Source organism: Crocodylus siamensis, chromosome 10 (genome assembly GCF_052110815.1).
Source record: "Crocodylus siamensis isolate JL-2025a chromosome 10, ASM5211081v1, whole genome shotgun sequence".
Taxonomy (NCBI): Eukaryota; Metazoa; Chordata; order Crocodylia; family Crocodylidae; genus Crocodylus; species Crocodylus siamensis.
In genome coordinates, this window is record NC_143404.1 from 31,242,626 (window position 1) to 31,267,879 (window position 25,254).

Sequence of the window (25,254 nt, forward strand, 5' to 3'; positions counted from 1 at the left end):
CATATGTCTATGCTAGCAGTGCCCTGTTTGAAATGTGTGTAGTCCCAATTTTGCAGTCTTTCTGTATGCTTTCTGGAGGCAATGGTTTAATACAAAAATGGGCTCTGCAGAGTTTGCTGGAGTATATGAGTTCATTTACTTGCTGCATGAAGTTTAGTTTAGTATGACTGGAAACCCTCCAGATTTGTTCAGAGTATATCAGTTCTTTAACTCCTTTTATCCAGCCTTATTTCCAGTTTGGAGTGTTCTGTGAAAACATCAGAAGGTTGCTCCTGATCTGGAAAAGCATATTCAGCAACCCTTTGCCAGCAAAGCAACCACAAAAGGCAATAATTTTCCATATATTATATTTCAAACAAAGAAAAAGAAATCTTGGAAAATATAACCCTGTGTTCCACTTAATTCATATAACAGAGAGATAAGAATATATATGGAAGGCAGAGGAGTGCCCAAAGTCCTGATCCGAGGCCTATTCTGGGTCAACGGGAGCGCACACATTGACCTGGCTTGAGAATACATATTTGAATTATTCTCCTACATATAAAACGTGAAATGTAGAAAAAGAAAATGTAATTATTTAAAATTAAAATAAGAATTTGCATGGACCATTGCTGGTCCTAGCCAAGCCATCCCAAAACTGTCCATATTTGTATGATTGATGCCACTGCATATTTTAATACATACTGAGTGCATCTACACATTGCCCTATGGCAACAGTGTTACTGCTCTGTGCTTTAGTGCTTCTTTCTGGAACTACTAGAGCATGGCACAGTAACTGCCCATACTGTGCTGTACATGTGGCGCATGGGTATTTTTAGCAGCTACTTCACTGTGCTATAATGGAGGAGTGCACCACTACAGCAGAGTAGCTGCTGGTCATGTGTAGATACCCGCGGGTACTATGTCACTGTAGTGCATTGCTATGGCAATGTAGCATCATGTGTAGACATGCCCATTACTGTGCCATCCTGGTGGCACAGTTATTTTTAGCAGCTATGTTCCCACAGTGACACACTTTAACAAGGTAGCTCATCAGTGCAGTGATGTTGCATCAACGTCAGGGTTTGTGCCCGCTGATGTTATGTTGCCATAGTGCATCGCTACAGCAACAATGTAGACCCACCCCCATTCCCTGCAGCTGGTTTTAATCAAGGGTCTTACAGGCATCATAGCCTTGCTGAGCTAAACTCTATGTATAATTAAATAAAATATTTCTGATTTAGTGGGGAAATAGAACTAAAATGATCTTTAATGATTCTAGAAAAATGGATGGGTATGGGAGGATGTTATGTCCAACATAGAAATAAAAAAGAAATAGTATCTGCGATATGAAAATTGATCTCGCCAACCAGGCAATAATACTATTAATTTATTTATTATGTATTAAAATACAGTTCAGCTTTAAGTAAATGTGTTTAAGAGTTTGGTATTTCAATAAGTACTCAGTATACTTTTTAAAAATATTGTTTGCAAGGTTGAAATTCAACTTTATTTTTCTAGGCTGTGTAGATACATGGACATATCATTCCAACTTGCCTTTAAACCTTCTCAGCCTGGAAAATACTGTGGTCTGTTGACTTTACTGAGAGCAAAACCACAGTGTTGCCATGATCTAATCCTCAAGCACACTTAATTATAACTGTCTGAAGAATCAAATCTTTCAAAACCTAATGCCAACTTCTCCCTTTGCAGATACTTAATAGTGGGCTGACTACTGTTAAGATTCTGTTAAAAGCCTTAATTTCAATGAGGCATTAATAAAGTTTGGTGGCCAGTATGAATGGTAGTATATGGGGCGCTTAATCTGAGGGTTCTTTACAGAGGAAGGTATAACTATCTTCATTTTACTGGGAAGTGGGAGGGGGAATAAACTGAAATAAGCTGACCAAGATTATATACTCAGGTGGTTGGTAAAGGTGGAAATAAAACGCCTGGTTCCCTGTCTAGTAATTTATGGACAGAACCACATTGCCCAATGAATAGGCTCAAGTTCTAAATTATTTTCTTTGAAACGTGCATAAACTGATTTTTTCCAAGAGATAAAATATATCTTTGTTTCCAAATAGAATTCAGATCTAGAAATACTAGCAAGATTCCTATCTTGGTATTAATTTCAAGCCAGATATATACTAGAGTTATTTTTTTTCTTGAAGTCTTTCTTCCCAAATTATAACGAAACCTTTTTTAATAAAAGTAGGATGCACTCTGGTAATTCTCACCTATAATTTAAAATCTTTTGTTTTGCTGTTGTTATAAAGTTATCCTTTCTATCTAATATTTGTCAGGTTTACAATTAATGGTGGGCAGTGTAGCTATATTTTATAGCTTTAATTTTTGTTACAAGAAAAATGTTTTTTATATAAGATAAATATTGTAAACAACTGCAAAGCTACTTTGTCTAGTGCTGAAATTGTTATCCTTGGAACATAGACTGTGTAAGTAAGAGGAAGCCTTCTGTTGTAACCCAGTCATGAAAAGGTATAAGAATCTTACCAAGCTCAAGACTTCCATTCTTTCCCCACCCCTCAAGGATAAAATCCATCTACCTTGCAGGAAATATACCCATAATATTCAATATTATCAAGAGACTTACTTTATGTATAGTTCTATATGATGATAATAAATGGGGCAATGACCAATTGATCATTATACTGTCCAAAAGACTAGTCTAATCACATCTATTGATCAGCTTATCACTATCTGTATCATGTCTACAATATAATATCTACTAAGCTTTTATAAACTTGCTACAAACATAACCTTAAAAAATAATCGCTCATATTACAATTTAGTTTTCTCAGAGTAAATTCATTCAGCCAGCCCTGGTCCAGTGTTTCAAAAAAATATAGCCTATTCTGGGTGCGTCTACATGTGCAATTAGTGCCATATAGGTTTACTGCTCAGTAAACCTGCCCTGGGCAAGTATTTACATGTGTAGCCACTTGGGAACAGATTTTCTCCTTATGTCACTAGCCTGCTGCCAGCCTCCTCTGGCCCTTGTGCCAACCCCTGCAGCATCCAGGGGAGCTGGAGGTTCTGGCCACATCTGCCTGGGGCCAGTGACCCTCTTTGAAAGCCACCCCTGAGTGGTGCTCCCTGCCTACCTGTGTTTCTGGCTCAAATCAGTTTACAGCATGCTGACACAGCCCTCTGTAACACTGTCGCCAGAGCCTGTGCCCACTGCATGATGGCTGCTCTACCCTCAGGACCCAGGAGCAATGAGCTGTGCCCCAGGCTCACGCTTGCCACCCTGCTTGCCACTCTGCTCACTGTGCTTCACCACAACAATGATCATAACCTGGCCCAGGTCAGTCTTGGCCTTGCCTGCTCCCCCATGCTGTGCAGCCACGTAGCCAGATAGATCGTGGTATCAAAGGCCCCCTGCTACCGCCCTGCTTCCGACCAGCTCTCAGGATGCCACCCAAACCCCAGCAGGGATGCCAGTGATGCACACATGGATGCTGCCACCGGTGTCGTCCATAAGCTTCTGGAGCTCCAGCCCCACCACCTGTAGGTCCACCTGGTCAGCCAGGTGTGGTGGCTGCACGTTGTCCAGAGCACCTCAGATGATGAGCAGTGGCTGGAGTTCCTTCAGATGGCCCAGACCACTTTCCAGGAGCTCTTCAATCAGCTGTGCCCACACCTGGGGTGGCAGGCCACCACCATGCAGCTGCCTTTCTCTGAGGAGACCTGGCTGGCAATTACCCTGCTCAAGATGGCCACACCTGCCAGCCTGTGCTGTGTTTGCCACCTCTACAGTGTGGACAAGGTGACAACTGAGGAGGCCATCCTGAAGGTCTGCAGTGCCTTCCAGGACATGCTGGGGCATACCATGCTGTGGGTGTGCACAAGCCCCTGAAGGTGGTGGCAGGGTTCCACACCCTGGGTTTCCGCCAGTGCATCAGAGTCCTAGACAGGACCCACATCCCCATCAACTACCTGCTCCATGGCAACCACCTACTACTATTCACTCCATCAGGTTGCAGGCCATTGTTGACCACCGCAATGCCTTCACCAACATAAGTGCTGGCTGGGTGGGCAGCATCCATGATGCTTATGTGTTCTCGAACTCTTCCCTTCCACCCCTGGTGGAGAGTGGCCGCTTCATGACAGGGTTACCTGACCTCCAGCTGGCCACCACCCTTTATCATCAGGGACTCCACCTACCTGCTACTTTCCTGGCTCATGTGGGCCTATACCAGCCAGCTGGACCCCTGCCAGGCACATTTCAACAGATGCTAGTAGAGTGTGCCTTTGGCCACCTGAAGGGATGATTGTGCACCCTCACCACGCATCTCAGGTTTGCAGAGGCCAACATCCCTTGGGTCATAATTGCAGCCTGCATGCTGCATAACATCTGTGAGGCCTAGGGAAGCTATTCCATGAGGCATGGGCAGAGGAGGCTCAGTGGGTGGAGAAAGCCTTTTGGGAACACCAGCTGGAGTGGCAGCAACAGCAGTACTTCCCCTCCCCTTCCTCCTCTCCCCCAATGGAGGCCCCCAGCGCACCACACACACAACAGTGGGGGCCAAAGCACCCAATGCAAGAGGCACTGGCAGGCCACCTGCTCCTGCACTCCCCATGGTAGGCCCCTAGGCTGGCTGGCCATGTACCCCAGCCACACCATACGCTCCCTCACCACACTCACTACAGACAGTTTTCTCAAAATTGCTTTATTCCCCTCCACAAACACAGAATCCATGCCCACCTCCCTCCACAGCAATAGACTCCCTCCCTGCTTCTCTCCTGAACCACAGAGCCCCTCCACCAACCACCATACCCATCACCAATAAAGCACCCTCTTCTACTTTAATGCAGACTACGTACAGTGTCCTCTGTGTACCTTCCCAGGGGAGAGAAGAGGGGAGGCAGGCTGGGGATGCAGCAAGGGCCACCCATGGGGCCAGGTCAGGTCTGTCCCAGCTGCTTTTTAGCTTACACTGAGTGGGGACCACTGCCATCTGCCCACTGTCCCCCCACAGGTCCCTGACCCACTAAAGACCCCACCCACTACCCTTGCTCCACTGCTCCAGGGTGCTTACTGCCAAATGGTTCCAGATGGTGGCAGTGGGTACAGCATAACACATGCCAGTGGAGCGGGGCTGCCCCTAACACCTGTGGCCGCATTACGGCTCTGGCTGGTCCTGCCACCACCTGTGCCCACTGCAGATCCCAGAGCCCTCCAGCCCATGCACTCAAGCACTTGGATGCACCAACCACCACCATTTGGAACCATCTGGGTGGTGAGTACCCAGGAGCAGTGGGACAAGGGTTGCAAAGCAAGGATAGCAGCAGGCTGGGGATTCATGTGGGGCAGCAGGCAGTTGACAGCTCCTCCCACTTCCCCTTCTCCTCTTCCCCTCCCTCCCCTTTTCTATCCTGCTTGCTCTGCTTGTCACCAGGCTTCTCATCCCATCCCTTCCCCAAAACCCACAAAATCAGACCCAGGGGCTGCACAGGGACCATGAAATTGTTGGACCCCTCATTCCCAACCTGCAGCCCCCTGCCCTCCCCCAGCTCTGCCAGAAGCAGCTACCAGCTGCCCCTGCCCCAGCCTCCAGGTCCTACTTACCCCAAAGCTGTCAGGAGTCAAAGTGAGTCTGAGCCAGCTCTGTCTGGTCTCAGATTCTCATGCCTTACCCTTGCCCCTTCTCCCACTCCCTCTCCTTCTCCTCTCTCCAGACACAGACAGGGCTTAGGGTTTTGTGCCCTTTTTCCAAGCAGCTTATGGTAGGCTAGAACTCTGCCAGCCTGTGGAGAGCTGTTTGCAAAAGGGAAAACCCATGGTTTCCCACTTCAAAGAGGAAACTTTCCCACATTTTTCTCCTTTAAAGGGGAAAATCCACATTTTTATGCAGGAAATGGAAAACCCAGATCCCTGCTATGAGGAATCAACAATTGGTTAAATACTTAAATTTGTGTATAGTGTTAAGACACTTTTGGAATTAAAGGCTTGTTATTTAGTTAGCATGTGCAGTGTCCTAGTAAGAACCCTTTTCTGTGCCTGTCCCATACTGTGCCCTCACAAAATGGCTATATGGATACTTGATGCATTTAGTTATTTTGTCCAGGGAGTCATGCCAGGGGTGAATTTGTCTTTGTTTAAATAATGTCCTACTGGTAGCAAAGGAGCCATGTATATTTATTCTCTTCCCCTCTCTCTCATGCTTTGGGTCTGTGGCTTCTATAATCACACTTCCAGTTCAAAGTCTTTTTTCACTGAAGTTCCTTTCAGATAGCTTTCAGAGGGAGCATATGGGGGAAGCGGCAAATGCTCATATTCTTAGGATTTAATGCAGGGTCTTCTGTAGAGATTCTTTCTGTCACTGTATATTTATGACACCACTAGAAGACATAAATATAGTGGACTGCAGTTCCTTCAGTATTCAGTTAACACTCAGCCCCACAACTCAAGTCTCCAGCCTCAGTCAACTTGAAGAGATCAAGCCAGCTAAAATTTCTACCATGAAACCACTTTGAAGACTGATGCATCTTGTAACTAATCCTTTTAGCAGAATGAATCTATGCCTCTAAAAGTCCTTTGGACTCCTAAATACCTCTTTGATTTCTGTGCAGGAGCAACATTTCAATCTGCTTTTTATCTGTGGTTTCCCAGGAATTCATGGCCTTGTATTACTAATTTAGGCTTGTTTACAGCCAGCCTGGCCTTTGTCATTTCCATGTTACATTACTACAAACCAGGCTCCCTGGGTCTTCTGCTGAAAAGTATTCTGTAGCTTCAGTTGTTACAGAAGGCAATGGCCTCCATTCTTAGTGAAATGGACAGGTGTCAGCATCTGTGCTCCATTAATTGTGCTGGCTCCCATTTACTTCCCAGTACTTGTACTGATGTGCAAGGCCAACTAGCATAAAACCAAGAAACTTTGAGAGATTTCCCTTAGTTTTTGTATTATGACCACTGAAGCACTTCTGCTGTTGGTCCCTAAATGTGTGTTTTTTGTAGACCAGAAAATGAGCTTTTTGCAGAGGCTGTCAGCAGTGGTAGATCCATCTGGGGCTTTGCAAAGGTTTAGTGACCTTGGCTTGCACAAAATAGCTTTGTTGAAGGTTTTGCTTGATCAGAGGCAACCTCTGTCATTTGATTTGGATGCTTATAGCAAGAAAAACAGGAGCACTTTGTGTTGTCTGTTGTGGGCAGTTACATTTATTTGAGACTAATGTGTGTAATTTGCAAGATCTCACATTTGAGGAAAAAGTATTTAAATAAATAATATTAGATTTTTTCATAAATATACTATTGGGATTGCATATGGGATTTGTCTGAATTCTGCTGCATATGCTGCATGTGTATTGATTTTTGGCTGGAGGAAGTTGACAGGTCTGTCTGTTCTGGATGTTTTTATCCAGAGCATTAATTTAGTATCTATTATTAGTTTTCAATTACATAAACAGAGGGGCTTTAAATATTTAATCCCAGAAGGTCTTTAATCCTAGCCATTACCCTATTTCATGCTGAAATATTCCCTGCACCCCTAGTTATGGTGGTAGTAAATTACTGAATGTAATAATTCTGTGTGCCAGATACTGCACATCCTGGTAACTGTTGTTTAGCCTGGGAATATGCAGCATGTGTCTGATGTGTATTATACTGCATTATGTCTTTAAAAAAAAGGTAGCAAAGAATTGTGTCCTTGCTAACATGAACCCTAAATTCCAGTGGAACTGAAAGCACTGCAGGTACAGGGCAGGGGAGATGAAATATTTTAAATTAATAGAATTTTTGCCCTTAACTTCAGTAGGAATAGGATTGGGTTGTTCTTGCAGGTCTCAAGTATAAATAGTAAAACTGATGAGCACTTGGAAAACTCTCTCTTTTCTGCAATGATGAACTGCTGTATTTTGTCAGTGTACAGCTGTACATGAGGCTGACAACTTGAAGTTACTTTGGCATTTACATGCAAAAGATGAAATTGCTCTGCTCTGCTAGAGGAGGTTCACAGACACAAAAATCCCATTTGATGCAGTTTAAAATAATGAACCCCACTTTCAGAGATTCATTTTCAAGGGACTTGAGATACAGAAGTACTCAAAAGTAACAAAAGTATTACAATAAATATAAGGAATTGTACATGATCTCAGAGAAAACCAACCCTGTTGAATAGCATATGCGTTTAGTTGAAATATTGAGCTACTTTAATGAGAATGCAGTAGCTCCAAATAACAAAAGCAATAGAATGCAGTATTTTCTTTCTGGTAGTAATCCATAAAACACTCATGTTCATGCAAAAAGTTTAAGGTTGCTATAAAGTGAGGTCACTCTTTGATTTGCAAAATGCCTCTATTGGATGTGTTAAGCACAGAGACAGAATATTTTCTCACAAAATAAGTAATAAAAATTATCATCTGGGCTGAGATTAAGTAAAAAAAAATCTCTCCAACCTCATCCACCAGCTCCAACTTGCCCAACATGTTCCAAACCATTCCGAACTCTCAGAAATGTAGTTGATAAGCTCAGCAACATGATCTAGAGATAAGCAATCTCTGGCTCCTTGACATTAAAAGGAAAACTAATTTGACCCTTCTCTTTTAACCAGGTTGCTCGTAGCTTGAGCACCTTTAATAATTTTACCTACTACAGCATAGGATGAGGAGAAATGTGGCCTTTCAGGTTGCCAGGATCCAGAAAGTTATATATCCAAGAGAAAAACCTGGTATGATTAATTCCTAAGCAGAAGTGGGACAGTCATTCTTGAAGTAGGAACAAGCATTTGTTTCCAGCACTAGAAATCTTGGTGGGAAAAGGAAGTAGAAGTGATCCAGCCTGCAGCTGCCCTTGTTCCATGTGCCTTCCCCAGATCTGGGTGATCCTGGTCTGGGGAAGGCATGGGGTGCAGGAGCTGCTCTACTCTTCCTGGTGCCCAGATGGAGTAAAGCAGTGAGGAAAGGTCCCTGTACCTTCCCCAGACCAGGATGTCCCTGGCTGGGAGGAGGATGTCTGGGGATCACTGCCCAACTGCTGCCTCTCTTCCCTTCCTTTTCCTTCCAGTCTGTGGGTCTATGGGAATGGAGGGAGCAGCAGAGCAATGCTCCCCATGCTTTCTCTAGACTAGTCTCCTGGTCACTGGAACTTCTCCATTTTAGATATCTCTTTAAGATTATCTGTTGAGGGACAACTTGCAAACTAGCTGTAAGGAAGATTTCATTAAATTGTGAATTGCTCACCCAATTTCATGCATCTTCACTTAGGCAAGAGAGGAACCAGTCTTCAAGATAAAAACTGTCAGGGCATGAACAACTGGTGCCTCCCGAGACTGTGGGTCACCATAGTGGCAGGGACCACCCACAGCCGCCAGCATCAGTGTTGGCAGCAGTGAGCAGCAAGCAGGGACTGCCCACAGATGCCGCCAGCCACATCTGCAGCAAGGGGGAGGGGTGCGAGTGGCAACCCCCACAGAAGCCGGCAGCAGCTTCTGTGATGGCCAGTCTTGGGGGCATGTGCTCCCCCATGCCTCTTTGTTCATCACCTGTGTGTCAAGGTATGTTAGGCAGACTTTAAACTAGGCAGGAAAGATGTGAGAAAGAGCTTTGGCTTGACATAAAATTGGCTCATACTGCCAATTTTAGACAACAAGACAACATTCAAAGGCAGTTAATTGAATGAATTAACTCATTTACTAGTGTGATAGTTAAAGTGAAGCTTAAGGTTGCCAACAACATACACATCAAGCACTGGACTCCTGGCAGCAGTCCAGCCCACGCTTGGGAACTCTGCTAAACCTCCAGGTTTGAGGGGAGCTCTGCCCCTGCTCACCTCCTAGCCTGTTTCTTTATGTAGGGTGTTTTAAAACTATCTGGGTATGAAGGCTCTGAGCACAGGAAGATTGCTATTAGCAGTCCTGCAAATCTTTGTTCCTGACTTCTAGCCCTTCTGCTTCTCATTTCTTTTTTTCTGAATATCAGTGTAGACATGGATATGCAAGATTGTTGGAGCACGTTAAATACAAAAATTGAATTGCAGCAAAGTACAAACAAAACAAAAAGTTGCTATTCTAGCTTCATGAGCAATTTCTTGAACTGTTGTAAGGACATAAGAAGCTGTTCTGAAATACGATGAAGTTAGAAGGAACCAGACAGTTAATTGATGGAGAGCCAATTAATAGTTAAATAGAAAACATTTTGTTTTTTAGAAAGTACACTGAGTTAATGCTAACCAAATGGATTAAGGAGGGGGGAAAAAAAGTCTTTACAATGATATTGAGAGAAAGTAGGATCATTAATAATAAGGAGTGGGATGAAGCCAATGATGCACTTGAAATGGTTGAAGTACCTGCTCATTAAAACTTTCTTTTAATGAGAAAAATAAAAAAGGCATAGGGGCAATTAGGAAGAAAGTAAAACTATGTCAGTATTTCTGCAGTTATAAAGGAAGGCATGGTAATAGATGGAAACACTGGAATAAATTGGCAAGTCAAAATTGGAGTAAATCAGCAAGATTTTGATATGCATGGGCTAACAACATAAAATTAGCTAATGAATTTATTAAATAGCTTGCAATTCTTTATTTAAAAGTCCTGTAGAACCAGTGACAGACTAGAGGACTGGAAAAAAGCAATTGTATTTCTGTACCTTTCTTTAAAAAAACAGTCTTCCCATTTATTATTAAGACTGCCTAACTTTATTCTCCAGTAAATTCTAAAATAAATATTGAAATGAAACCCTCAAACATTTTATGTTCAGATATCATAGTAAAGTGAGATTTGCTCTAACAAAAATTTACCCTTATATATTCAAGTAATACATATTCTGAATATTTACATACAAGTCATACTTGAAAAGCTGTGAAGCTGGAAATGAATATGTTGAAATGGGATAATGGACAGCAAATCAGATGAGTTAAAACATATTTTAAAATGTAGAAGCCTCATCACAAATAAGGATGTGATGATTCCTTAGAAGACCATTGAGAATACTGTGATTGGTTCTGGATATGAAAATTTCAGAAAAGGTCACTGGAGGTACTGAATTATGAGAAAAGACTGAAAGCAACTAAGTAGTGACTAAGAAAAGCTATTAAACACTTAATAAGAATTTGCATTATGTCAACACCAAAGGCCAGATTCTATCTTTGGATACTTGCATGAAATTCCCTTTTATTGCTGTACATGGGGACACATTGTACCCTACAGAGCTTGACTTTAGAAGGGGAAGGAGGAGTTTAAAGTGGCACCAATTAGACAGGAACTGTGAAAAAAGCAGGAAGCAACTGTGCAAAGTTCAAATGTAAGCAATGGCTGACTAAAACACTGAAGTCCATTAAAGAGTGAAGTAGTTTCATGCAAGGACAGTGTTTTGGAGGGCACAGACTTGAACTGACAAAGCTAGATTAAATGAAGTAGTAGGTCTTTTCTATCTCCACTGTCTACAGTGCAGTCTGTGAAAAGCCACGTTATCCCTTTAGCACAAGATACAATGACAAATAGCAAGTTGACCCGCATTCTCCCCAAATGAGAGTGCCAATATTAAAGCACACACTCTAGATCAGTTTTACTAAGGAAATTATTTTTCACTGTTTTTGGAATGTAAGTGTTGGAAAATTGTTGAGCTCTTTTGACTTTTACCCATCTCCTTGGCCAGATTTGAAGCTGCAGAAGTTTTCGTTGAGTTCCTAAATATTCCCCAAAGGGAAAGGATGAGAATGTAGGATTTGAGGCATAAAGAATCATTGCTACCTTTTTCAGACACTTAAAGGATTCATATTGATTTATGTAGGAAGAAAGAAGACAAAAAAAGCAGCCCATCATTTTATGGGACATTTTATTGTTCTTAACTTTACCCAGTAACTGATTAAGAAGAAGAAAAAAAACCCCGAAACCCAGCAACTTTTCTTAGCCTGGAAAATGGAAGAAAGTCTTTAGAGCAAAAATATGGCTAATTTGTATTATGAAAGCATTTTTCCTCTATAACCAAAGGTGTTGAATTGACCACAAAGAATTTCTGTGTGTAAAATGAGCTGAAGAAGATGAATTACACCCTGAGGCTGTTTATAGATATTACGTTTCTCTTGGTTTAATCTGGACTACAGCCATCACTATATACACTTGGATGTTTGTAGTCCAAATTAAAATTGGCTGCAGTCCAAATTAACTAATCTTTATTGAATAAGGATTAAAATTAATGCATTCAACAAGCTTTACTTAAAGTGTCATGCCACCATTTTTTAGCGCGGGTATGCTGATCCACAAGATGCTCTGGGCACTTTAATTAGAGCGGCTCTTGGACCCACTCTAATTAAAGCCTCCCCCCTTCCACTCCCTCCCACTCCGAAAGCACAGGTATAAATGCCCTGAATTTCTAAGGTGTACTTACCATGTTGGTCTGAGACAAAAAGACATACAAAAAACTAGAACTCTTGGTTCCAAAATGATACCTTTTATTGATCATTTTGGGACCAAGAGTTCTAGTTTCTTTGTATGTCTGAATTTCTGAAGCTTGTTTTCTTTGAATGAGGCTAGATTTATCAAACTGTGGCACATCATTACTAATTTGTAAAGTTTACTAAACATTCTTTTATGTGGGTATATTAAAAAAATGTGGACCCTCATATTCATACTTCCATTCATATAAAGATAGTGCATTATTGAAAGAAACAGGCCAATAAATCCCTATTTGTTCAGACCATATTTATTAACATAAAGCTGCAAATAAAGTTCTGCACAAGTAATATCTGCTAGGTCTTTTCCTTTAATCAATTTGTTTTAGAACACAAACATTAAATAGGCTGTTTAGAAAACCGATTGCCCAAATGTGGAACAACAATATCCCAAGTTATTAAATTAAAAAATGGCATTGTTCTTTCCAAAGGAAAATATGAATCAACCTCATAATTGGTTTCAATATGCCTGCTTTACTACCTGTTGAGGTCCTTTCTGCCTCTGTAAAATGGATGTAGTAAGCTACCAGACTGCTTTTGTAGAAGTTGTGTTTCTTCTGCAGATGTATAAATGGGAACACAAGGTGGGAATCAGTAATGAATCCAATCTAGTGAGTTTAACGTCCTTGGCTAGTCAAGTAAGTGGTTCCAGTGATTTCTAAAATTATATTGATTTTTTTTGCGTTTTTTTTTAAATCTTTGTTCTTTTATTCTCCAAGGGATCAAAATTAGATTTCTAAATAAAGGGAAGTGCCTGAGAGCTGCTCCTTTTTTGTTTTGGTTTTTTTGCAGATTGGCACTTGCTTAAGTTGGAATTTTCTGGTACACTAAGCAATTCAGTCGTACAGTTATTGAATCACTAGAATTGTTTAATACTATGGGATGGCTATCATCTGATTTGTATAATTTCAAATAATATTCAAAGAGTATATATTGTATTTTATTTAAACTGGTGAGAATTGAGAAGTCTGTTGCCTATCAGCTAAGCAACCTTAGCTCACACCGGCAGAAAAAAATGAGAAACTGCCATTGAATTCAACTTTCTTCCTACACTTTGACCTATAGTCTCTTATGGACTGAGTAATTTGCCTTAGTGCTTTGACCTTGCCATCATTTGCACATTTGTGACCAGAAAAAACTTATTGCACTTCTGTCATCTAGTAGACATCAGAATGATTCTGCTGATTCCAGTGTCATTACACTAATTGAGCATCTTCCCCCATTATGTTTCAAGTAATTTAGGTACAGTTCTTTAGAGACTTTTAAACTGCTAAAGACATAAAAAAGAAGGCTATAAGGTTCATCAGATAAATGAAAAATAGATTTTCATAATTTTAATATCTTTGTATTATTTTGAACAATTTAAGTTGCTGTTTTTATTTGTGTCATCGAGGCTCACACTTACCTGAGCCAGTGTTTTGGGGGCACTTTTACATGTGTTGCCAACATGGCGCCGGGCACTTTTAGTTAGTGAGCTGTGCTAATTAAGAGCACCTATGTGTCACATGTATCAGTGGCACAATGCATCCCTGCACTGAGAAAATGGCAGCGGGGCACTTTGAACTAAAGCTCATCAAACATGTTTTATTTCAAAGCATACCACTGTCATTTTCTCAGCATGGAGAAGTGCTACGCCACTGATAAATGTGATGTGTGAGGTTGCTGGAGTGCATCAAATTATATGTTCCAGCAGATGCAATTAATTGAGTCTCCTCTGATGTGGTGGATTTCCACATGCTCCCTGCATGTGTGTAAATGCCCTTTGTGGCCAAGCAATAGCAGTTAAAGAGAAATTGATTTGCCAATTACTCCTTGATTGCACTGTATTGATAAGTTTATGTGAGGATCATAGGGAATGTATTCAGGTGTTGCAGGAGTGTTGGTTGTAACCATATTGACCTAAGGACATAGGCAGACAAGATTCTTTGGGTAAATGTGATATCTTTTATTAAAATAACTAAATAGTTGGGAAAAGTGTTCTTTGTAAGCTTTTTCTTCAGACATAGGGAGACCCTGCTCTTGTTTTGTGTTCTCCTGGGTGGAATAGAAGGCAGTATGCAAAATGCAGGTCTGTGAAAATGCAAATGTGCGGCAGTGAGGAACAGAAGCCATGGGAGACACTAGGAGTGAGACAGATAGGTGGGGGTGGGAATGTTGACCTGCTGAGAGAATGTTGCTGGTAAAATGTAGAGAGGTTACTTGGAGTTATTGGATGGTAGACAGGTTATAATGTGCTATAAATCCAATGTCCATATTTAGTCCATGATTTTTTGCATCCAGTAGATTTATGAAGTGAAGTTCATAAGCTTGTCTATGAAAGGTATTTTGTCAATTGCCTTCGAGGTTTAGAACTGAGAGACTGGAGAAAGAATGCTTGTCTTGTGAGAAGTGTACACCAACAGGTAATTGGGTACTTTTGACTTTGATAGATTTTAAGTGTGCATTCATTCTGGTACATAGTTGTTGTTTGGTTTCTCTTACTTATTTCCCTACATACACCCAATCTCTCAGTTGTAAACCTAAATTTAAATTTACAAAATACCTTTGGTAGATGAGCCTATTAATTTCACTTCATAAATCTACTGAATACAAAATATTGTAGCTGCCCTACTGATGAATTGGGACAAGGGACTGGGAAAACATCCCCTTCCCCGGACCTCATTCCCAGCCCTGTACCTGGATCATTCTGGGAAAGACCTGTTTCTGTGGCAGGTTCCAGCCAGCTCCAGGCTGTACACAGCACAGCCTGGACCTGGCTGGGGCCTGCCCCAGTTCAGGACAGTTCCTGGCCAGCCCGGGGCTGCACAGGGAAGACGAACTAGGCACACGGCTTGTTCCCATGTGCACAGGGTGGGAGATCTCTGCATCAGCAGCTGTCTCCTGGCCACAGGCCTATCAAGTTCCTTCCCACTGTGTATGGGGCCAGGAGACAGCTGCTGGTGCAGCTGGCAGAGCTCTCCTGGCCCTGTGCACAAGCGGAACAGCCTTGAACTCCCTGTCATCCCCCAGGCTAGCACCCCAGGGGAGCCTGGAGCTTCCTCTGACTGCTGTAGTGGGGCAGAACAGGGTGGAAGCATCCCTGTACTAAGCTGCTCCTACTGGGAGCAGATCCACTCCCGAGAGGGAGCACATGTAGATATGCTCCTGGATAGGCTTACACATCTACACATTTATTAATGCACAGTGGTTACTGTGTATTTAATTTAGTGGTTGTATAGGCAAGTACTAAATAAATGTGCAGTAACCAGAGTTACTGTGCAGTCATGCTGGCAACCCCCCTTTTAGTGATGCTACTGCACAGTAGCCTAATAATACTGCACAGTATCATATTAGCGCTGTCCATGCTGTGATGCGCTACTTCACAGTGTTATTAGGCTACTGCGGAGTTAGCATCTCATATAGATGCACCCAGAAAGCCTATTTTGAATTAATAGCACACGTAAACATGCCCACCATGTCCTTAACTAAGGAATTAAATTGAGTCTTGTGCCTCTTAAGATTTCAGCTATCATCTGGTGCCTCTTAAGCTTTTAGCAATTCATATTATTTAAAACACAGAACTACAATTTTTTTTAAAATTCCAAACCATAATTCAATGCTTAAAATAATCTCATACCTCTTCTCTATATAGTCCCTCCCCCCTACCACCACACCCCTCAGCTCCCCAGGGTAATTAAAGACAACTGACTATATATCCTGCACTTACAGCTCTGCTCTCCACCTCCCAATCATCTGTTCATTGTTTTTAAGTGCAGAATGGACCATTAAGATCATACAGTCTGACTTCTTTATAAAGGTCAAAGAATTTCACATAGTCATTTTTGCATCAAGCCCATAACTTCTGTGTGAGCTATAACATATCTTTAATAAATGTTTTGCTATAAAGATGTAAGTAATAAAGGGTCTTCCATGTCTTTAAGTCAAGTGGCTGATTCACTGTTAAAAATGTTTGCCTTGTTTCTTGTCTAATTGCATACAGTGCAGGACCCTGTTATGCCTTTTCAGACTAATTAAGCTTCACCTGTAGTCAGAAACCTTTTTCGCCATGTAAACATTTACACATTTATAAACTTCTCTTGGATTAATAGATTAAGCTCCTTAAGTCCTTTTGTTATCATCTTTTTCAGACCTGGAATTATTCTCATAGTTCCTTTCTATACCCATTGCAAATTTTCAACATACTTTTTGAATTATGGATGCCAGAACTAGACACAAAATTCCAGTACTGCTCTTTCTCTTCAAGTTAAAATAAATTCACCTCCATAGACCTGCTTGAAATCACCGTACCTATTCATTCAAAGATTGCATTTGTCCTCTAAGCTACAGCATCACACTGGGACCTTATGCTCACATATTTTCCTACCTTCAGAAAAGCCTGTGTCACTTCCAGAATTGCTGGTTTCTGACACAGTCCCCACCATCTTGTATGTTTGGTTTGCCATATTTTCCACTGTATACAGCATACCACTGCTCCCAGTCTAGGTCTAGGCACCTTAAAGGACGCCACTTAGACCTAAACCAAGTGCAGCAAATCCTTGCTCACATCCTTGGAGTGTAAAGTGCCATGGACTTTAAGACCTTCTTCCCTGGGGAGGAAAGTATATCTTATGCACCAGAAAATGTTATATTTTTCTTAGATATATGACCCTGCATCTGGCTATCTTCAAACACATATTGTTCAAATGACTACTTTACCAAATAAGCCATGTCCGTTTCTATAACTGACCTATCCTCGTCTATAGATTTTACTTGCAGTGATATTGCCATTTATAATGCTAGTGAATAGAATTGTCTCAGAACAAGATCTCACAGCTGAGAATCTCCCATTTACAAGTACTTTTTGCAATCTGTGCAACTTTTTCAGAAACATGCATTAACTGTCTCAGTTAATGGTTTTTTTCCCCTCACAGTGTCCTAAACTCATTCTAGTTCATCTCCTTTAATCCTGGCAGACTGATTCAGTTGCTAACTGGTGGGAGAGTTGTACCTGTTTCATAAAGCTTAGGCTAATTTTCCCTTGTATACCTTAAGTCTATTCCTTATTGCGCTCTCATTATTGACAAGGACTAAGATCCTCCAACAGGAAGGATATTCCAACAGGAAATCAAATTTTTAAAAAATAAAGCTTGTATTCTTGTATAAGTCAAAGCTTGCTTCCTTTAATTGTTCCACATATAGAATTACCCCAACGATTAAAAGTTCAAGTAAACACTATTATGGTGAAAAAGCCAAGAGATATGTAGTTAAAGCATTGAATCCCTCTAGTCTGCCTTTGCCATGCTTAGTCCAGGTGATGGTTTGGACTGAACATGATCTTAGACTGCAAATTTGGTCCTGGATTTTGATTGTTTTAAAATTATACACCTGTAAAATCTGATTTCTGAATGTTGCTGACATACCAAGGTAACCCACTGGTTGGGTTCTGACCTAAATTCACAAGGAATCTTACACAAGAAATATGTGCATTAAGCTGATTTAGAATAATAGAAAATTAGAGTTTGAAGGGACATCAGGAAGTAACCTAATCCAAACCCCTGCTCAAAGCAGGACTGTCCCCAACTACATAATCCCACCCAAAGCTTTGTCTAGCCAGGTCTTAAAAACCCCTAATGATGGAGATTCCAGCACCTCTCTGTGTAACACATTCCAGTGCTTCGCTACCCTCTGAGTGAGAAAGTTCTTCCTACATAACCTAAACTTCCCTTGCCGCAACTTGAGATCACTGCTTCTTGTTCTCCTTGTTCCATTATCTAGCTCCATCCTCTTTGAAACCACCTTTCAGGTAGATGAAGGTAGCTATTATATCCCCCTCCAGTCTGTCTTCTCCAAACTAAGCCCAGTTCCCTCAGCCTCTCCTCAGAAGTCATGTACCCCAGCCCCTTAACCACTTTTGTTTTACTCCACTGGACTCTTTCCAATTTGTCTACACCTTTCTTTAGTGGGGCCCCAAAAACTTGACACAGTACTCCAGATGTGGCCTCACCAGTGCTGAATAGAAGGAAATAATCTGGCAACGCTCCTACCAATGCAGCCTAGTATGCTGTTAGCCTTCTTCACAACAACGGCACTCTATTGGCTCATATTCGTTTTATTGTCCGCTGTAACCCCTAGGTCCTTTTCTGCAGAGATGCTGCTTAGCTAATCAGTCCCCAGGCTGTACTGATGCATGGGATTGTTCTGGCCTAAGTGCAGGACTTTGTCTTGTCCTTATTGAACCTCATGAGATTTCTTTTCGTTCAATCCTCCAATTTGTTGAGGTCTCTCTGAATCCTAGCCCTACCCTCCAGTGTATCTACTACTCCCCCCAGATTGGTGCCATCTGAGAATTTGCAGGTATGTGCTGTATTCATTGCCTCAGTACATAGAAAGGGGAGTATTTCTGCCCAAACCCATATCTGATTATTATGAAAGGTCTACACATGAAAGTCATTTTCTTTAAATACAAAATGATTAAGCTAATTACAAAAAGGAACTGTTAAAATGGGTTATTATTCCAGAACAGAAATGTACTCAATCCAGAATAACTTCATATGTAAACAAATCCTTAGTTTAGTCTTGGGCATATGAGCACTAATTACCAGGGATCCTAGTTTTCCATTCACCACAGAAAACCACAGAAAAATGAGGGATCTGTGTTTTTCCATGAACTACCAAAAGCACAGAAGTGTCCCAATGCTCACTGCAGGACAATGCCGCATTTTTGGTAAGTCATGAATAAATGCTGATTTTTGTTTTTTTTACATGTAGATTTTCCACTTTTTTCCCCCATGGGAAATCTAAGATCCCTGCTAATTACTATAACATCACCATGACGTTACAGAGTTTTGCAGAACACTAACTGAGAAGTATGACAACATTCACTGAAGGTCTAACATTTTATAATTATTTGTATTTATTGAAAAGGAACTTAGGCAGTGTTCAATTTCCTTTAAACCACAGGTGCTAGGGCTGCATCCATAGGGAGTTCACAGACAGACTAGGGCTTTGGGGTAGCTGCAAGAGAAATAGCCACATTTGACTCTAAGGGTTTTTTTGGGCCTTTGTTAGTTTGTTGTTATAACTTTTGGCAAATAAGTAAGCATTTGACATATATAGTTATTTTCAGCAATACTAAGGAAGCAAGGTTTCTAAACTATAAAATATATAAGAAAAGGGGAAAGTTTTAAGTATGATACGTTTCCAAGTCCTTAAATTTTCTTAAAACCTGTATATAATGTATTTAATATACATTAGCACACCACTGCGTGCCCTACTTCTGCTAAGAAAATCATGTAGACATGAGGCCAGTTTCACTCTTGACATACTTCTGTTGGACTTCAGCAGAGATGAACATGATCTCAAATGTCTCTGTAACAAGCTCTTTTGTTGACATACAAAAGAGAAAGGAGCATCCTTTTCTCTTTTCACTTAGTCTAATGCAATGTCTTTGTCTAATATGTTTAAAACTGTCTGCTCTGTCACTTCCCACTGATGTTCGCATGCTCTTCTTTGACTAGCATCCTCAAAGAACTACTCCTGAGTATTGTTGAGATGTTTATACATGCAGCATACACTACTGCTGTTTGGAACAGCAAGTCTACTGCTTGCCCTTTCTACTCATTGTTGTTACTCATTATCCTGGGAGCAGAATTATAAATATTTCCCCCTAGTAAGAAATGTAGGGTATTATTGCACTCTGAGGTATTAATTTTGCTTTTAAGGACTGAAACCAGTTGCAGAAAGCAGATCCGTGTTAGTGTTTTTTTCCTTCCTTTATTATTTTCAAGATCTCAGTATTTCAATTCTTTGACCTGTCCATCATTTTAATAAAGCAAAGATGGTAACACAAATAAATATTTGTCTCTTCTTTCAGATAAAATTGAAGATGAATTAGAAATGACAACAGTGTGCCACCGGCCTGAAGGACTGGAACAGCTTGAAGCACAAACCAATTTCACAAAGAGAGAACTTCAAGTGCTTTACAGAGGATTTAAAAATGTAAGATCTAAGGTGTTGCAATGATTTGGCCAGTGTGTTTGTTACTACCACTGTCTGCTGCATGGGACTAGAATTACCCAAGCATGTGGCATAGCCATACTAGTAATAATGAACAGAGATTCTTCTTTACGGCCTTAGGATTTTGCAGCAGGATTTTGCAGTGGAGAATTTTAACTTCTAAATCCCTAAATACCTTCACAGCTCTCTAATCATCTTAAAATTGGAGCTGAATGAATACTCAGCACATAACTTACTTAGCAAATTTGCTCACCGAATGTCAGTAAGCACATGGTGTTTTTCTCAAATGTACCTTTAATTCAAGATCATGTGGTGATATTTTTCATTATTTATTTATTTATTTTAACCCTTTGGGTTGATCACAGTCAGTCACTGATTGATATTCAAATGTGGGCTTAGTCATAATTAGTCTTGCCATGTTTGTTTTGTTTTCACTGGGCAAACATAGCTCTGATGATCTGAAAGATGTGTCACAAGAAACCATAAATATCTGAGCCCAAAGCTTCATTCCTAGGTGAAATGAGATATTGATAAAGTATGGACCACATGCAGAGTTTAATTTTTCCTCTTCTATTAAAATAGCAAACAATTGTATGTTCAAGCATAATACCTGAGCCTAGACCATTAAATTGTTACTATTAAGATAATAAAATAAGAACTGCTATAGTAAGTCAAAGCAATGGTCCGTCTAGTCCAGTGTCCCCACAGATGTGCATCTGGTGTACTTTATGGACACCCCTAACACTGCCCCTTTCCCTGGAGACCTTGGCACACACCTACTTCACATGCATCAGGTTGCACCTTTCTTCCACCTCCTCCAAAGGTCCTGCTGAGCCTCACCAAGCCCTATGATCTCCTGGTCAACCACCTCCTGACTCTGGCCAAGCTGGCCTTCTGTAAGACCAGGAAGGAGGTTCTGGCTGGGAAGAACCCAGGCAATGGTGGGGCTGTCTTCCTGTGACTCCTCCACTCACATCTCCAGGCAGAGTTTCACTCGTCGGTGTCCACAGGCTCTCTCAACTCATTTGTGGGGCAGTGGGAGCTGGCTAGTGCGCTCTGCTCAGTGTTCCCTTCCAGCTCTGTTGTTATTAAAGTATGAATTCACTCCTATTCCTGTTTTATTTTTATTTATCCCACATAATAAGTTGATTGGCTTCCCTTATTAAGGGTGGCTTATAGCAATTCATGATGGGCCTAGCTCATGACTCTATGGCACAACAAATAGACCTGCTCCAATAATGACAAGGACGGATACTATAGAGGTACAGGACTGAACCAGACAGATCTAGAGTGATCCATCCCCTATTCAATATCCTCCCTGGCATCCACTACAATGGGTTTAGAGATACCAAAGAAAACATCACCAGCCATTCTGTTCAATATCCATTAATAGATTTATCCATTAATTTATCTAGTCCCTTTCTGAACTGGGCAATGCCATCTGCCTCCACCACGTCCTGTGACAATGAATTCCACACGTTAACAATGCATTGCATACAAGAGTACTTTCTCCTGTTAGTTTTAAACCTGTCACACTAATTTCAGCAGGTACTCCTTGGTTTTGGTTTTCCAGGAGTTGGTGAAATGCAGTTCCCTACTCACTTGCTCTATACCCTTCATGATTTTATAGACCTCATGATTTTATTCCCCCTCAGCCTTCTCCTTTCCAAACTGAAGAGTCTTAGGCTTCTTAGTCTCCCCTGGTATGGCAACTGCTCCATGTTCTAATCACCGTGGTTCCCCTTCTCTGTACCTTTTCCTGTTCTACTACATCCTTTCTTGAGACATGGGGAGCATAACTGCACAGTGTTCAAGATGTGGATGCACCATAAGATAAGTTAGTATTTGTGTTAGATTACACCTAAGAAGCCCAAGATGGGATGAAGGCTCCTTTGTGATAGGGACGATATAACCACACAGCAAGAGATAGTCTCTGCTCTAAGAACTGAAGCAGAGGTACAGTTCATAGAGATCCTCTGGTCAGAACTTTGCATTAAGCAGCTAGTGTCTTATTTACATATACAAAATCTGTTAAATTTCCCTTGCTTAGGAGACGCCCACATTTTGAAGTTTGCTTTCCTCCTGAATCAGGGTGAGAAGTTTACATTTACCATGGCAAGGAAATTCTGAAATATGTATCGTCAAAACACTGATACTCCTTGGATTGAGGATGTAGTCAGAGTCAGTGGAAACCACACCAGTAGACAGTTGAGCCACCAAGTCCAGCAAATTTTACTCTGCATTAGTCTGATACTTTTATTAATGTCTCAACTTTTTTCATGCTATTTTAATGCTGTATTTTGTGATATGCTTTGAGTATATGCTATCATCTTCATCCACCTTTCCCCCCTTTCTACTATGTCTGAGTTCTCGTTTAATTTGAAGTGTAATATTATTAATAGTGAATTTCTGTGGAGCCTGCTGAACTATAATATTAGATCTTTTATTGAGTTTTCGAGAAAAAAATAACCCTTCAAAAATGTAATATAAAGTGTATATTCAGTGGACCATGTGGCTTAGACTCTGCCCATCCCAGCTTCGTTCAGCAGAGAATTTGGCTGTTTTAATAATGTCTCTTAATCTTCATGTCCTGTGGAAATTATTTGCAAAGCCTGCGTGCTGGCATAAAATAACAAAATGGGACTGGGTTCTCATAGATCTCTGTGCCTTCAGATACAACCTTGAAGTGCCGCCTCACCCAAGCAGTAGCCCTGAGAAGAGTGCATCTCAGAGACAATTATTTAAGGCACGGTTTCTTCTGTTTTGCTCTCAAAGGTGTAGAAACAATTTACTGCAACCTTTAAAAAGGCACCTCTTATTTCCCTTACCCCACAGATCTGGGCAACAGGTAGCCAAACTTCACCAGGCCCTCTCCCACTTGTTTGCAGACAGCTGCATCAGAGAGCAAGGGACATACTTCTTACTAGACAAAAGACATGAATAAATCTTAATTTCCTGTGGGGTTCAGCAGGCAAATTCCTTTTTCCAGCATTTTTTTCTGTGTAGTTTATTTCATTACATATATATTCTAGGTTCATTCTAAATATATTATAAAACATTTTATCCAATATTGGCCATAGCAGGTCAGGAATTGTTTTATATGTCTAAGGGACTCTGAAAATTTTTTTTATACTTGGCGTGAAATCTGTGTGTATCCCTTATATAGATCTTGGCTGAATTTTATGCTTCTCTCTCTCTGAGAAGAATATAATGTAATGTGTCCATGTTATTGCAGATTTCCTGTTGGCAGCTCTGTCAATACATCTGGCACTGGCCCCTGTGCTATCCTAATCGTGTTATTGCTTCTCAGTATAAATAAATGAGCAGTCAGGGCAGGAATAATGACTACCAAAGTTCATTTAACTTGCAACCTAGGCCATTTTCTAAGTTCATCTGCATTGAAGATCTTACAATTAATCACAGTGCTGCCAAGATCTTGCTTTATGTTGGATTTTTAGGACAAAGCAATATTAAGGCTATGTTTTTGTTCTGCTGCTAAGATTTTAATATTTCAGATATAAATCAAAATGAATGCATGGAATTTTGCATCCTATAAATCATCATTGCAATGGGATTGGTAATTATACACAGAAGGCACACTGATTCAGCTGTTACCGTATCTTCTGTAATATTGAGCCATCTGCTTTTTGGGATGGTATTACAGTGCCATCTGGAGATTCAAAACCCTAGAGGGAATATGGTCTTTCTTCTCAATCTTGCTTGTACAATCACAGTCTCTTAATCAACTGAGGAGCCACTATTTAATTTACATGGTTATGCCTTGTTATTATAGTTGAAAACACTTTACATAAAGCTCTGGGTCTTCAACTAAATTGGGACTAGAAACAACAGAAATTTGCTGTCTCTGGTAGACCACTGATACACCCCATTAAGGAACATGTAACCAACATTAAAGAGAATGGTAAGACCCATAGTAAGGGAAACCACCTTTTGGTCACCTACATTGAAAAGGAATGAGGCCAAACTGGGGCAGGTGCAGAGAAGGGAATACTAGGATATTCAGGGGAGTGGAGAACCTTTTTGCAAAAGGAAATTGAAAGATATTGGCTCCTTCCTTGCTTGCTCTGAGGGCCTTATGGCTAAGGGCAAGCAAAACTCAGGGACATCCAAACCCCAAGCCTGGGCATGGGCATGCAAGTAGGATACCCACCAAAGGATTTGGAAACATCTGAAGCCCTAGGTGTGAGTGGAGGATGTTTGCCAGTAGTAGGGCCACTTATGATTCTGGACTCTTGGATTTGGAATTAGTTTTGGCTAATTTGGCCTCAGATGCAAACTAAAAAAAAAAAAAGAAAGATATTGTCTTGCTTAGCCTAGCAAAATAAAAGATGACAGGGGATATATTTGTTGTCTATAAATACAGCATAAAGGAAAAAGAACAATGTAAGCACAAACTGAAAGGCAACATTGGTACAAATAGATATAAATTCCTCATGAGTTAATTTTGGTGGAAATTAGAAGAGAAGTTAGTTCTGAAACAGGCTCCTTATAATGAGTACTGCATGGGGAGGCAAAAATTCCCTAACAGCCATTTCTAAGATAGTGCTTGGTATATTTATCAGTAGTATTATAGTATATAATAGTAACATCTTCATCTTCATTAGAACGGCACTAGGCTCCATGCCTCTTCTATTCATGTGTCTCGTGCTACTAGGTGCTTACTTTCTTTGGAATTGATTACATGAACCTGAGAAGCCTAATGCTTCTGTAAATACTGCTCTGATTCTGAAGTGAACAGGGCAGTTTGAGAAAACAGTTATTTACTGTAAAGAATTTTGCATAAAGTTGCATAAAACACAAAAAACAGAACTTCTGCTCAAGATGTGTTTATCTTTTGTGTGGGACCT

General features: G+C 40.8%; 1 protein-coding gene across 5 annotated transcripts in view; it reads left to right on the top strand.

The window, feature by feature from the left end:
* KCNIP1 (potassium voltage-gated channel interacting protein 1) overlaps positions 1-25,254 on the top strand; it is a 620,696-nt gene that overhangs the window by 566,577 nt on the left and 28,865 nt on the right. For all 5 annotated transcript variants that reach the window (XM_090065221.1, XM_090065223.1, XM_090065224.1 and 2 more), the window contains one exon: positions 20,244-20,368. In XM_090065221.1, coding sequence (XP_089921347.1) covers positions 20,244-20,368 — 125 coding nt within the window. The remainder of the gene's footprint in view (positions 1-20,243; positions 20,369-25,254) is intronic.